Raw genomic sequence first — 16,201 nt, 5'->3', positions numbered from 1 at the left:
TATACAAATAATATGAAAAGATCATAAAAAAGTCAACTGTCAATGAAACGAATCTGACAGTAAATAATAATAATAATAATAATAATAATAACAACAATAATAATAGTCTCAGTTATACAATATATGTTTTATTCTGTTTATTGTTTTAAGTTCGATAAATTCCGTATCTTTGTATTTGTATATTGTAAGCCTTAAAGAACAGGACCGACGAAGACGATCCTGTCAACCAGTCAAACGAAGTGATGCAATATGATGGATTAATAAACCGGGAATCCCTAAACTTGCTGAAATTATCAATTTCAGCTTTACTTTACAACAGTTGCAAATAATACAGCAATGCTATAATACAGAATGTTATTTACTTTATAGAAGTACATATTATATTTAATGGGAAACATTTAGATTTTATACAACAAAAAGTACACACACTCAATTTACCCTCAGTCCCCCCCATCCTGCGCATCCACAAACCATTACATGAAATCGGAAATAACCAAAAAATCTAGAAGCAAATCAAATAAATAGTCAATTTCGAATATGTATGTACATATGTATGTACGATGTACGTAGAGCTGGCACACAATATATGAATAATTGAGTCAAATATGGCGAAAATATACGAAATGAAGAGAGGGGCGCAAACGGAACGACACTTATGTAAATCAAAAAAAAAAAAAAAAAAAAAAAAAAATCGAAGCTATAAACATAGATACAATGTTAACTAGTTATTTAGGTGAAATATACAACAAATCACACTCAGATACATTGGAATCATAACCAACAACGCTTAACAAACAACACACACAAATTAACAATAACAAACACACACTAAACACATAATCTAACACACAATTTCACAAACATTGATGAGGGCGTCAAATAACGAGCATTATTAATACCGTTACATCGCCAAGTTGTAGCAGAGCCGCAGCAAACGAAAAATGAAAACGAAACAAAATGGCAAGTTTAATATAAACCTTTGTTATTTAACAACAACAAAAAAATTGTCAAAACAAAATTGCAGTCAGCATATTGCAAACAAAAAAATATAAAGTTAATGTTCAAACTAACTAATATATAACGAATATTATATAATACAACAAACTTAGACTGTATGTTATTTTCTCAATACAATACCTACCTATAAAAACAATAAAACAGATTCAATAAAATGAGTTATCCAAAGGCAATTAACTACTGTTTGAATTTCGAATTTCGCGCCATTCCACGTATGTAGATGGGCAGCACTTTCATTTCAAATTGCGATGAGTTTATTTTCAATGGTAAAGGGAGAAACATCGATATATGCACAAGTCTGCACATACCTTTTGCCACTAATAGAATTTGTCTTTTTTTGGTATAACAGATTACATAAAATTTAACCCCATATGAAATAATACATTTAAAAACAATTTAATTTATATTTTAAACATTGTTACAAAAAATATCGATGGTTAAGGGAATTTCAAAAACATCGATAATGCCATCGACGTTAAACTACCTTTACCTAATATCGCACGTTGGTCACACTATTCCCTTCCCACGCGACCAACAACACAAAAACGTGTGTTTTGGTTCGGCGCGTGTTTTTTAGATAAAAAAAATATATTTACAGCCAGCTCAGCTGTGAAAAACTATTCTTTTAGTCCACACGAAGATTTTGTACTAATCGACAGACAATATGAGACGTCCGAAGAAGGTAAGCAATAAAATAAATGAAAATATTAACAACGCAGTTGTTTGCCGTTGACTGTGAGGTTATTTTCAATACACTTTCCAAGTGACGGCATATCGACTACATTATGTAGCTAAGCAATCATTAACCCAGAATATATTTTCATTTGAAGTACGAAGCTGGCGAAGCCACACAATATATCAGCCGTCGTGCTGCCTTGCGGAAACTACAGCTTTCGCTGAATGACTTTCGCCGCCTGTGCATCTTGAAGGGAGTTTATCCCCGCGAGCCAAAGCACAGACGTCGTGCACAGAAGGGTTCATCGGAGATCAAAATTTTGTACCATGCCAAGGACATACGCTTTCTACTGCACGAGTCCATCGTGTGGACCCTGCGTGACTACAAGGTAAATAAACAAAACGCTCTTATGAAATGTCGACAACATAAATAATTTTGCATTTTGTAGATTTTTGCCCGGAAAAACAGGACGCGATCGTGCTATCAAAGATTTCCGCAATCTGAATCGTCGTCTGGCCATGTTCCCCGAGCTAAAACTGGATCATATTGTTAAGGAACGCTATCCGACTTTCATTGATGCTCTCAAGGATTTGGATGATTGTCTAACGCTGCTGTTTCTGTTCAGCACATTTCCATCGCTGCATTTGATTCCACGTGAACAGTCAAGCTTGTGCCGCCGATTGACCATCGAATTCTTGCACTATATCATCGCCTCAAAGTCACTGCGCAAGGTCTTTATATCCATTAAGGGTTATTACTTCCAAGCCGAAATTAAGGGACAGAAGGTCACCTGGATTGTACCACACTACTATCCATTCAAGCCTCAGTCGCGTCAAGAGGTTGACTTCAAAGTCATGTCCATTTTTGTAGAGTTCTATACTATCATGATGGGCTTCACCAATTTCCGTTTGTTCCATGGCCTCAACTTGGCATATCCACCACAATTTCCCAGCAGTGTGTTGCAGGATAGCGAGGATACCTTGAAAGATGAATCCAGCTTTGTCTCCGATCGCATTGCAGCACTGAACTTTGAGCTGTTGCGCACCGACAAACTGCAGGAAGATGAGGAGGAGCCGGAAATTGATATGGATCTGCTAGAGCAGGATGGCGACTCTAAGCGCATCATCAAAATGAAACAGGAAGCCCAGGAAGTGTCGCGTTTGCGCACTCTCTTCAAGGGCCTGAAATTCTTTATTAATCGCGAGGTGCCACGAGAACCGTTGGTCATCATCATCCGTTCGTTTGGCGGCAAAGTGTCGTGGGATTCATCGATCTTTTCGGGTGCCACTTTTGACGAAAGCGATGAAACAATTACGCATCAGATTGTCGACAGACCCAGCCTGAGCACTCAGTATATCTCAAGAGATTACATTCAGCCTCAGTGGCTCTTCGACTGTGTCAATCGTCGCCAATTGCTGCCCACTAATCAGTACTTCCTAGGAGAACAGTTGCCGGCCCATTTATCGCCATTTGTCGATGCCAAGCGCGATACTTATATTCCGCCCGAGGAAAAGGCGCTGCACGATCCCTCGTTGATCGAAACGCACGGTAAGCACATACAATAGATAATCCTTTTAATAGGTTAGTCAATTGCATTTTGTTTTTTTTTTTTTTTCTGTCAGTTCAAAGCGATGATGAATCTGATGAAGAAGAGCCAGAGGAAGAAGGTATTGACCAGGAGCTGCTCGATGAACAGCTGCAGCGTGCCTATCAGGAAGAAACAGCAGAGTACAAGAAGTATGGTGGAGTAGATGGTGTTAACGAGGATGAATTGAGCGACGCTGAAGAAGCAAGCGAAGAGGACGATGAAGAAGAGGAAGTCGATGAAAAGACTCGACGATTGAAAGAAGAGGTGCGTCATCGTATATTAAAGTTAAACACATTTACTAAAAAATTTTTTCTTTCTGTAGAAGCAAAAGATGTCTGTGCAATCTGGCAAAGTGCACAAGGTAAATAAACGGCAAGAGCGCAAGGCTGAGGTGGATGAGCATCGTCTGAAGGCTCGCATGGTGAAACCACGCCATCGTAATCTGTTCCGTCATCTGATCCGCAAGCAACAAACGCAGGAGAAGGAGGAATGGCTGTTGCGCAAAAAGCGACGCACTATCGATGCCAATGACAAGGAAGCCAAAAAGACGGCGAAGCGGGAGGCGCGTAAAGCGGCAGCCGCTGCGGCAGCAGCTGCCTCCAAACTGGGTGGCAAATAAACGGATCTGCCTTTGCGGTATTCCATTAGCTGTGTCTTGATCCTTAGGCTTAACTTTTATCTAACAAAAAATAAAAAAAAATATTTCAAACAAAAATAGTTTTTATGTACTTAGAAGTTGGGGGCACGTGAAAAGTTGGCAAGATTCTAATACAGTTGAATTTAAAACAATTCCACATCCGTTGCACAATTATTTCAATTTATTTGTAAAGCTTAGAATCAAATTTCGAACAATCAGAATCTTGTAATAATCAATGTTTATAAGTTTATGAATGAACACAATGAAATTTTATAAAAGCACAAAATATCAAGTATTAACAACAAAAAGAGCGCAGTCAAAAAGTAACAATTCTTATAAGTATGTGGTCAAAAAAAGAGAATAATAATGTTAAAAAACTTTATGTGTAAATTGCAATCACTGAACACCGACTGTTATTAGAATAGTTTCGTATTAGTTGGTTGCTTCTTAAGGGAGGGATAACTGTTTTTATAGCTAAAGCAATTGTTTATATTTATTACATATGTATGTATATGTTAACGACTTAGTTGATCTCTATTTCTCTTTCTTTCATTTTGTTCTCCTCATAATTTGAACTAACGCATGCCGCCTTTCATGTCTCATTAAATAAACCTAGATATTTGTATATAGTAGTCGTGTATTGTATATGCCCTGACACAGTCCAAGTCTGTCATAGTACCTATTACTCTACGTATGTGTGTGTATATATATAAATGATTTTATGTATATATCTTGTATTGTTTTTTTTTTTTTTTTTTTCTTTTTGTAACTCTGTTTCATGAGAGTCTCCAGTTCGACGCTTTTATTCCTAAGTCAAATATTTCGTTTATCTTTTTTACAAAATGCTAAGGTTTCTACATATTGGGGTTTTATTTTTGTTTAGGAGTAGGTTCTTAATCGCTATCGCTGTTGTCGCCGCCCGCCGCACCATCCTCATCGTCATCATCATCGCTGTCCTCCAGCTCAGGCATCGGAAAACGCAGAAGAGCTGCAATACCAGTCAGTTGAGCGAGTTCTATAATAAGAGATAGGAGATTAAATAATATTTAATTATTTTCTTGTAGTCAACAAGCTTGTTTAGAACATTTAATTATGAAACAATACGTATGCATATTATTTTTAGAATGCTTAACATCTAGTTTTATGTGAGTTTTATATTATTTTTTCCGTTCTTTGACACAATCTTGAACTTTATTAACTAGCTGGGAACTAAACCAACTTTGACTGGTTCAAAGTAACCCAAATAATAGAACAATTTAGACATCCGGTCATTTAGATTAAATCCGATCAACAACTGGGCCTAAGAGCGGTATTCCCACAGTTTTGCCAATCAAGGCTAGCAATATGCAATGGAAAAGAACAAGTTTTATATATTACGTTTTTTTTGCACTGGGCGTAGGAGTTAACAACTGTGAAACTCAAGGCTCACCGGTTCTAACTTTAACAATCTGAGTCAGTTTTGAACTTAACATTCAACTTGGGGGTACATTACAATATGCTAATGCTACAAGCAATTAAAAACTAGAATACTGTAATTTATTTAAAATACAACAAAAAGTATAACATGCATTCCGTGTGAACTTTGTGAATTGCTCAATGTGCTTGACTTTAGTATAGGTTCAGTTCGATTCTGTTTTTTGTTTTATTCTGTTCTTTCCTTCTTATTCGGTTTGCTCATTGAAATTGTCCGGTTATCTGCACACAATTTAAATCAAGTGCTCGTTTTGTTTACAACTCGTTCTACAATGTTTATACAAGTAATTTAGAGCTGATTATGGCGTGGAAAATAAAGAAAAAACAAAAGTACTTGAGAAGGAAGCGCAGCAGCGATAAGGCGTAAAATAATGTAGAAATGTTCAAGTGGTGTTGAAAGACAGCTACGATATATGCAAATTTCATTATATCCAGCATACACAGAAGTGCAAATAAGAGTCTGTACGAATAAAAAATACGCTGTAATTTTATAGACTTGCCTCACTTGATTCACATTGAATGACATGGTTTAAAAGACTGCCTATCAAAATAGATAACATGACTTTAATTCAAGAATTTAATCTACACTTATAAAGCACATTTAAAATTAATTTATTACTTAAAAGACCTTACGTTATCATATGACCATGTGGCTTAAGCTTACAACAGATATAAAATAATTGCTTTTTAAACATTTACAAAATGTAAATAATAAGCTTGATTTATTTTTAAGCAATATTCTTCACTGGGTTATTTCTCTGTTCGCTGTGTAGCTGCTGAACATGTAATTACAAAGTATTGGATTCTATTTTTATAACGAAGCGACCCATTTACGTGAAAAAATTGGCAAAATGCGTTGCCAAGTCGCAGACAATTGATAAGAACAAAATAAAGCCAAATAAAATGCGACACGTGAGTCATTTGCCAAGCAGCCGGCGAAAGCAAGCGCATTTTGCATCTTTTTAAAATACAAATGTATCTGCGAAATATTTACGAGAACATGTAAAATGCATTTTTAATTAACGTCAAGTGAAATTAATTTGAAAATTGAAAGTGTCCTCTACACACGATGATTTTCAATGGTTTTGCGAAGATGCACAACACATGTAGAATGAATGCATTGCGGGAGATTCCTTAACAGAAATACATGTGTCTCGAGAGTGTGTGTGAGTGTGTGTGTGTGTATAGTGTGTGCAATGCGAGCCATTTAAAAATAGAATTCTTAACGAGGTTATTAGACAGGGGGAGGCCTAAGCACACACACACACACTCGCATAATCTCGTACACAAATCAGCAACAAGCATAGAAAATTGCATATTTTCTTAATAGTAGAACATATGATGCAAGATAAGATTCTTTGGCAGACAAACAAATACTCTTCAGGCCAGACAACCCTTTGATCTCACACATTTGATTTTACAATTACATAGATATATGTATATATACACATATGTATATATATATAATACTTACGTTCTCCCGATATATGCATGCTGGAGAATATCTTGACCTCACCGCCTGCATCGCGCACCGATTCCACCAAGTTAACATATTCTTTCCTGAGATTTACATCTTGGCATCTGCAAAACAACAAGAAGAGTGTGATGAAAAATTGTTTTCTTATAACGAGTAAATGCATGGGAAACAAAAATTTAATGGAAATGGAGATTTGTATTGTGAAGACCAGCTGATTCAATAATCAAAATATTAATCGTCAAAAATTATTTGAAACCCTTCAGTGATAAAGACAACTGAACTGGAATCGAACTTACGAAATACGCATTAAATGAGCTTAATCATTGACAAAATATTATTCAAGTTAAAATAAAAATGAGTATTTCTAATAAAATGTATTCGATTCTCGGAAATAGCATTCTTATAATAGATTGAAGATCGTTACGAAATTCTGTATATCTGGCCATCTAGACTACCATGGAAATCATAATAATATAAAATGTAATCCAGCTCTAAATAAATATCTCATCTACAATAATTAAATATAAACTTACATGGGAAGTAATTAAATTTGGAAGGGCTGGCAATTTTAACCCAAGATTTAATGAATGAAATTCTTGAGGATACTCTATACTAAATGGGGCTGCATTTAGTAAATAAAATGAAATTACTTGAATGCTATAGCGAATTCTTTGGCTAAAATCAAGGTAATAAAAACTTACGAAGTATGCATAAAGTGGATGCTTCGTAAGCCCTATTAAATGTTAAGATCAGTTAAAGCTATTTACCTTCAAACGTTTTCAATGAGAAAATGCAGCAGCAGCAGCGGAGCTCAAAAGCCCTGAGAGCGCATTATGCATATACTATATGCGAATCAATTAATATCTATTACGATTCAATGTACGTGATATTGCACATCCAAAACGATACTTTATACCCGATACAAATACCAAAGCGCTTAATCATGGCACGTGATGAGTGGAACTTATCTGCTATGTACATACATAATGCATGAAGGTGTCAAGCTTAGCGGGAATTTATGGGAGCAGAAAAAAAGGCGACAAAGGTTACGTTTAATAACTTGTTGAGGTAATGGTGATGAAAATGCAAGTATGAAGTCAGCAGAACCCTCAGAAAGTACGAGTATATTACGCTATAAATGACTAAACGACGACTAAAACGCCGGCACTTTTAATTACAGGTTCAAAAACCTTAAAAATGTTAATGCTTCAAAGATTAAAAAAAATACCTCGCGAGAAAAATGTATGCAAAAAAATAAACAGCAAGCCGCAAAAAATACAAGCGCAGGTAAAATTTCAATTATCATTTTATTGATAATACAAAAAAAGCAGACAGAGTGGCTCTCTATCTCCCTCGCTCTTTTTCTTGACTTCTCTTTTACTCTATGGTCACATAAGAGCGTCGAAGAGCTTAACGAACGCTTAAGTGTGACCAGTTGCGCTATCGATCGCTTTATCAACTCATACGCTGTGTGGAATACGTTCCACAGCACGTGTAGTAGCATATGGCAAAAAACTCTAAGTTTGTCCATTTGAAGCACACCCTGGACATTTTTGTTCCAAATTAATTTATAATATTATATCATAATGTCTAATAAACAAATTTATTTAAATTGATATAGTTTATTGCCGTTAAAAGATACTTTAAATTGCTCTAACAAGAAAAATGGCTATAATCACACTAAAGTAGATAAATAAATCTATTGTATTTTATACGTAAGTTTTCTTTAGTCTCTAAAAAACTAAGAAGTTCTCATATGCATATATTTTACGGATCGTTACAAAATAATTTGCTGAACTGTTTGAATGCTATTTATTTGAAAAGGTTTGAAACAAAAAAATTAAATGCAAATTTTAAATAAATCGAAATTGTAATGCATTATATACTTTTTTTATAGTATATTGTAACTTTTACAAAGCTAAAAAAAAACCATACTCAAGTAGATTCTCCAATCTCATGCACATGAGAAAGCAGCCAGCTTGACGGCAATCTACAGGGTATCAGAAGAGAGCGTGCGAGAGCCGCAGAGACTGCAGCGCTGCCTATTCGTGTAGAATCAGTTGTAAAGCGGCTTTGTTGCGGCGCGGAACACATCGGAAACGAGCGTAGAATACGGCAAGCGAGAAGCGAAGCGCCGTCAGACATCGTGTCGAGAAAGAAATTGGTGCTAAGAAACCCAAAGACCCCCTTCTACAACCGCCCAAATAAACAGTGCACAAATAAAATACAAAAAGAAAGCAAAAGGTGCGTGCAAAAAAAAACCAAGTGAAAGTTGTTGTTGGCCATGTCAAGTGCAAATGAGGGGAAAAAACTAAGAGAAGGAAAGAAAGAAATCAAGTTTTGGAGCAGCATTCGAGTGAATAGCGAATACCGCTGACGTCTTTGGAATTTTGTGGCTTTGAGTCAGAGCTGGGCAATGCAACAGGCAACAAAACAGAGAAGAGACAAGATCAACATTAAAGTAGCAGCAATCGCAGCAGCTCTGGTTGCAATTGTATCTGTGTATCTGTGAGATACCTGTGTATCTTTACACTCATCCGTTAACCGCAAGAGCTGTCGTTGAATTGCCATGCATACATTGAATGCGTTGTTACTGTTGTTGCGTGACAATGATTGCACAATGAAATCAATTGTTATAATGGAATTAACGGAACGTAGGTGAAAAGAGCCATGAGCCAAGCGGCATCGAGTGGAGGTGGATTGGGGCAGGGGCAAAGGGGAAGAGGTCACACTCGCTGCTGGCCTCAAGATACGTTCTCCGTCTCATTTAACTTGCAAATTGAGCCATGAAAATCTTGTGAAATTTTGCATCTCTTTGAGCGGAATTGAAAAAAACAATATAAACTGGTTCAGATTTGCCAACCAAACGTATTTTAATGAAAGCAACTGCGTCTCACATATATAAACAAATAAAATACATTTTTGGGGGCATCACAATACGAGTTTTTAATCAAAGACTGTCTGTCTTTTTGTTAATTTCTTGTGACTTTTAAAGGTAAAACTCAAGTAGTTAACTGTCATCTAATGCAAAACTTGAACAATCGCTGGTTTCTTTTGTGGGCCACAATAACGTCAACATCTCTACTCAACCCAAATACAAAGTGACTTTGGAAACAGTTGATTAAATAATGTCGAACATGAAATACACTTTTTGCTAAATATACAGAAGTTGTGAATATTTCAAAGGAATTAAGATTTCTTCTATGCTCTGAAAGTGCATGAATCATGCAACAAACTCCACGATCAATCGAGCATTCCAATGCTGGCATATAAATAGAACACGATTCGATAATGATACAGTTTCAGCACTTGGAAATTGGCTCCAAAACTAAGCAAATAAATTGACAGATAAGAGGGGAATGTATATACGTTTTGTGCAACCTAAAATCGGAGCCCTTTCGTTTCTTACACAACTCCAAAAAAAAAACCACGAAACTTTCGCAATGAACACGTGCCCAAAATAATTTTAAAGAAATATACAACATTGTTTTCAAGTCAATATTTACACACACAAACTCAAATGCAAACACGCAGAAATATTAATAAAAACGAAAAGACAAAAAGAAAACAACAAGCAGCCGCAGCTGCAAACTGCAAATAGGGGCGCGTTGCAAGTCATAAGACGTGGTCTGCAACGCCCTAAAACAAAAGACTAGAAAAACTGGTTGGACAGATAAATCGAAGAAAAATAAATCCATTGAAAGAGCGCAGCGCAATAAAGAAAAGAAACGGGCATCGCGAGGAAGGAAAGAGGCAGAGGCAGAGGCAGAAATAGACGGGAGGTGGCATTAAAAATATTCAAGAGGCAGTCAAAGACTTTTGCCACAACTCGACAAATGTGGATCATATTACACAGCAGAACACAAAGTGTGTCTCCCATGTGGAACACAAGTTAGCAGAACAAAAAAGTAATTTTCAATCAAAATGGGTGCAAGACTTGACCGCTTGAAACTTGCCTCCAGGGCAAACCATAAACGGTGCGATTTAATAGATTGAAATTCCTAATTAATGTTGTTGTTCATGTTGTAGTTGTTTTCACGCCCACAGCTGAGCGGTATAATAATAATTAGCACGCGTTTTGCGTTTTAGCAGCACGAAACAAAGAAATGTCACAGCTGAATAGTCAAATTCTATATACAAAACACAAATAATAAAAGATACAGATAGCGAGCTACAGATATATTTAGAATTTACATTTTTTTTTTGGCTAGTGTAAATCAAAACTCACGTCTTAAAGCTTAAGACTTAAACTTAAATAACGTAGTGTAAACAAAGTTCTCAGACGCCGCTACTAATCAGGCTGACATCCGACTCTGAATACAGTTGAGGGACTGCGGGAATTGTGTATTGAACAAAGCTTGAATTACTCGTACTTAATACGCGTGTGAAAGAAGCAAAAAACACACAATACACAAAGACTGGAAACTAGAACACCTAGCAACTGTCTTACGGCTTTATTTTCTCTCTCTCTCTCTCTCTCTCCCTCTGTTTAATAGAGTAGCAACTCCGAAAGTACTTGAGTATTTAAAGTCTATTAAAAACTTCAGACTGTTTACGTGTTATTCATGTAAACAACAGCTACATTATATTTGCCAAATTAAACGACTACCTGTTAATTAAATAGACGATCTTTTTGAATGAGAGATGTGAAAATTAGTCAGCTTTATCTATCTATGTGACTTACCATAGCTATTATATATAAATAGTTATAGGCTATGCATTGCTATTCTTCATATTATATTCATGTCACTAAACCACTTCTCAACAATTAATTTGAAATGCAATTTTAGTGAAATGATTTTGACAATAATGTTTAAAAAGGAGTAAATAAACAATTTTTGTGAATTAAATTTATCTGATCTTCATAAATGTTTATTTGAAATCTCAAGTGTTTATTTATGTTATGTTTATGTCTATTGCTGAATTTCTAAATAACTTAAGCTGTTAATGGCAATTTTAATTTGGTTTGAACATTGACATTAGAAGAACTTCTAAAAGAGCGCAGTAATTAAATAGAGAGATCAGAAATGATATTCACAAAGGAAGTTAAAATAGAATGAGGCAAATGTTATACTCTGCGATTATTATGTCGAGCATTCTTTAACTCTCTTATTCACTGTTCACTGTTTCCACTTTAGTTCCTAGACAAAGAGTGATCGCTGAACGTATCGAGATGCTAACCAAGCAGCCAGACTACACAATCTCCGAGCTGGGCTATCCGCAGTGGAACGATGATAATAAGCTACACAGAAAGTGCCGCCCACCACCGCCTAATACCAGTTATAGCCACAGTTTCAGTTCCAGCCATACTTCCAGTCCCAACCGCCTGCTGCCGTTGCGTGAGACGCTGGATGATTATTACAAGCGTTTGCTGTTGAGTGAACAGCGAAGCAGAGTTGAGAATAGTGACAGAGACTTGGATGATGTTGTGGCACAGCAGAAGAGACACAAGAATCAATGGAACGTGCAACAACAGCGCAGCAACAGCCACAACAACCGCAACAGCAATCACAGACGGTAGGTAAAACAAATCAATTTTATCAAGTCAAAAATATAATTTGTATGCTCTTTTTCTTTTGTTGGTTTTTTTCTTTATCAATTGCGAAACAATCAACAGCAATCAAAACTGTCGAGATAAAGCACAAGCAACATCGCCAGCACGAACAGCAACCACAGCAACAGCAACAGCAACGATGAAGGCAACCTTGGTGACTTGCGATTTAAATAGTTTTTGATTGTCAGAGGCCGGAGAAGCCTCCTGAGAAGAAGCTTCTGCTCAGCAACTGAACTACAAAAATGACGGGACTGATTAAACGTGCTAAATTTTAAACAGAATAAAACATTTTGCGTAGACTTTTAAGCATTAATTCTAAGTAAATCAAGAGTAATAACACTTAATTTAATTGCATGCCACGCAGTTTGCATAAAAAACAATAAAAACGAGAGAAAAAACACAAACAAAACAGAAACAAATGGAATTTCAACGGCTCATTAAAAATGTAAACGGGCTATGCGATAAAGGCACTTATTCAGTTTCAGCTTGGGACTCCGATTCTGATTTAGATTCAGAATCAGAATCAAATAAACAAAACAGACGCAATACAAAACGACAAAGCTGACCAAAAATGGCAGCCATTCGAGTCGCCGCCAGCGGGGGCAACCTTGATCATGAGCACGTCATGGGGGGCACATTAAATTAGCGTTCTGAACGTGCTTTCTTTAAATGGCTAAATTTGCGACATAAACTACGGCAGACGGAAGATCCGAAAGCGCTTGAGATCATTTGAAAAATTAACGAAAGTCAAGCTATGGATGCGCTACACAATAAATGAAATTCAGCGTATGGCGTAAGGAAATATTAACATTAACTAAAATCCTTACTAAAGATATATAAGAAGTAGTGAAAAGGAAGATACTTATAAGAATATCATGTTGATCTCAAGTCTAAACAATTTAAAACAATAAAAAATACAATAATACTTTAAAAATTACCTTATCAATTGCTTTTAATTTGTTACCATCACATTTAAATTAAACTTGTTAAAATGTCAAGTGATTATAAATCTTGAATTTAATAAATAGATAACAGAAGTATTCACAGCAGTCATTTCTTTAAATGTCTATCGTAGTTTTAAAACCAGAAATTGCAAATCAAGACGAGAAGATTTCTTGAAATTGTTTAGATCATTATAAATGCTGAACATGTGCACAGTTATACTTATAGAATACAATATGGATATTGTTTTGAATAGCAGAAAATATCAATTTCAATCAATAAAAATTTAATAAAATAATGAGAATGCTTTTGTCATTTTATAAAATGTATGAGCTACGAATCGTTTGAAAAACTTGATATCAACTGTAAGTTCATTATTGCTGCAAAATCGGTTCCTAACATCGAATATACATATAGTACATCACTTGGCGACCCTCTCAAAATGAAGCGCATCAACAGATGTTCTGTATGGTTAACAATAAAACAAAAATAAGCTGGCAATTTGTTAAAGTTGAAGGTTTGGCGTTGTGGGCTTGTCAACGGATCGTGCTCTTGATCTTTCTGCTTGATTAAACTTGAAATTTGTTGTATTGCAACATGAACATGTAGAACGAATACACTTGATAAGGCTACTCTGAGTATCATTTACTATATGTAAGTAAACTGTAATCTCTTACGATCGACACATTGAATCGATAAAGAAACTGATTTTACATTACGGAAATGTTTCAGTTTTTAAAGAGCGAAAAAAAGGAAAACCTTTAATTACTGATATATGAGTAATTCAGGTTTTACATATGCAAACTTGTAGTCTTGTAACTAATTATTACGTGAGTTTGAAATTAGAAATTGTTGAGTAAAATCAGAATTACTATTTTACGAATATTTTAGCTCCTTTTTTTTAAATAATTTAAGATTAGTTATACCTATAAACATTTGTCGCATTCTTAAATATGTTATTTATTGTCTTGTACTGACAAAATGATTTCATAGAAGTGGAAAAGTTGAAATTGTTGAGATAAGATATGAAATCAATAACTCGACAAGTATTTAAAGAGTTTTTAGATTAGTTACATCTTCGACAAATTAATAATTTACTTGTGATAATGAAATTGAGTTTGCAAATCGAAAATGGGGGAAGTTTTAAAAAAATTCTATTTAGCTTCTATTAAAAAAGTATTTAAGATTAGATTCATCTAAGATGAAAGGTGATCTTGTAAATGTATTATTTTGCAGTGGTTAACACATTGATTTTTCAAAGCGAAAAAGTTAGTTATTTATATATAATAATAATTGAGCTCACATTTAAATATGATCTATGAGTCAATCTATGTAAATATTGCAGTATTGCGATTTTTGACTCCCAATATTTCACACTCACCTGAATAGATTGTCGGAGATGAGCAAAGTTTCTATAGATTGAGCCTCGGCAGCACGCAGCACATGTTTCTTGCCATAGAATGCCTTGGCTGGTTCACATTGCAGCATCATATAAAATTGCTCCAATGCTTTAACCTCGCCCGCAGCTTTCGTATCGGACATTTTGGCAATAACAGCGGGATCTTGTAGCACCTCTGTAAAGTCACAAATTTGTATTAATATAAAATTAAAGTATTTTTAATTGATAAACAAACCTTTTAGTGAGTGCTTAAAGCCGGAGGAGGCATGAACCAGCATGAAACGGCTTTTATTTTCGAGCAGCAGTTTATAGTCCAGTTTGACAGCCTGTTGGAACATGTAATCGTAGAACTGATCGCGCACAAAGCCCGGCGATGCAATCAGCACACATTTCACCACATCGAAATTCACATGCCGCAAAATGCTCTGCATGACTTGCTCATAAAACTTGGCCAATCCCTTCTCATGTTGCTGTACATTGCCTTTGCGTTTCCGCGGTATGGAAACCTCAATTTTACTGCGCACCAGTGTCATGCTGGCCGTAATGAGGCACACGTGCGCCAGACCCTCCTGCATCACCACGGCAGCCACATCCGCCGATTGTGTGGGATCGCAGGCCATTTCAATGCGTTCCAGCGCAATTGTATCCCATTCAGGTTTGCGCAACTCGAATTTGCGATTCAGCTCGAGATCCAGCGTATGATAGGCGCCCATCTTGACGTAGGGATTCTCCTCAATGTTACGCCCCTTGAGGCGCAGCACGCAGGCCTGTGTATCAAAGTCAATGCTCTCCACAGCAATGGTGAGTGTTGTACGTACGCGGCTGCTGGTTGAGGAGCCGGTGGCCGTTTCATTCTGCACCTTGCGTATGGTGGTGCTGCGTACGCTGTCACCCTCGGCAATCAGGTTGTAGGCATGCCACATGTCCTCCGATTCCTCGGGCATGAGGGTCACATTACTTTTGGGATTAAAAGTAATTCATTATTGAGGACGACACTATATACATAGATATTATAGTACTTACCCCTGCATACCCTTGTCTACGTATTTGCCCAACAATTTCATGTTGCAACTATATTTGCTGCTGCTATTACAGTTACTATTAACGCTGAGGCGCCTCCGTTGTCCGTTGCCAGACGATGTTTGCTTTTATTGTTGTTGTAGTTGGCGTAGCGTACTTTGTGTCGTTTGCTTTTGAATGCTTTTTGTCACTTGCATTGAGTTAAATGTTTTCGATTGTCATGCAAATGATTCGGCATTTTTGTGTTGTTTCTTGAGGCGTTTTCCGCAGGTTTTTCTTTCAAATCCCCTATGAAAATTTTGCCAAATTTCACACCGCGAACGTTTTTGGCATGTTAAAACAGCTGATTGTCAGTGTTACAAAACAAGCGCAGGTTAAAGCGTGCACGATGTGTTATCGGTTATCGATTAGTGGACAT

The 16,201-nt window shown here is 36.2% G+C and overlaps 3 protein-coding genes and 1 long non-coding RNA gene across 4 annotated transcripts; 3 read left to right on the top strand and 1 right to left on the bottom strand.

Moving 5' to 3' along the window:
• Positions 1-1,527: 1,527 nt before the first annotated feature.
• LOC117566062 (pescadillo homolog) lies at positions 1,528-3,996 on the top strand. The gene is given in 6 exon segments (XM_034245519.2): positions 1,528-1,699; positions 1,848-2,081; positions 2,142-2,153; positions 2,155-3,241; positions 3,316-3,545; positions 3,604-3,996. Coding segments are annotated over 6 exon segments (1,878 nt in total). The 5' UTR covers positions 1,528-1,681; the 3' UTR covers positions 3,901-3,996.
• Positions 3,997-4,650: 654 nt separating this feature from the next.
• Positions 4,651-16,137, bottom strand: LOC117566064 (protein pelota). Its single transcript, XM_034245520.2, has 5 exons — positions 15,787-16,137; positions 14,999-15,720; positions 14,746-14,938; positions 6,866-6,972; positions 4,651-4,933 (listed from the first exon to the last, which is right to left on the bottom strand). Exons 1-5 carry the CDS (start codon positions 15,825-15,827, stop codon positions 4,812-4,814), a joined length of 1,185 nt encoding a protein of 394 aa, XP_034101411.1. The 5' UTR covers positions 15,828-16,137; the 3' UTR covers positions 4,651-4,811.
• Positions 8,929-13,220, top strand: LOC117566065 (uncharacterized). The gene is made up of 3 exons (XM_034245521.2): positions 8,929-9,112; positions 12,007-12,385; positions 12,486-13,220. Exons 2-3 carry the CDS (start codon positions 12,042-12,044, stop codon positions 12,601-12,603), a joined length of 462 nt encoding a protein of 153 aa, XP_034101412.2. The 5' UTR covers positions 8,929-9,112; positions 12,007-12,041; the 3' UTR covers positions 12,604-13,220.
• Positions 13,466-13,960, top strand: LOC127565035 (uncharacterized). The gene is made up of 2 exons (XR_007954430.1): positions 13,466-13,729; positions 13,782-13,960. It is a non-coding gene; the product is annotated as an uncharacterized LOC127565035 (long non-coding RNA).
• Positions 16,138-16,201: the final 64 nt, after the last annotated feature.

Source organism: Drosophila albomicans, chromosome 2L (genome assembly GCF_009650485.2).
Source record: "Drosophila albomicans strain 15112-1751.03 chromosome 2L, ASM965048v2, whole genome shotgun sequence".
Lineage (NCBI taxonomy): Eukaryota > Metazoa > Arthropoda > Insecta > Diptera > Drosophilidae > Drosophila > Drosophila albomicans.
Note: the sequence above shows the minus strand (reverse complement) of the source record. Positions and strands in the feature narration are given on the sequence as shown.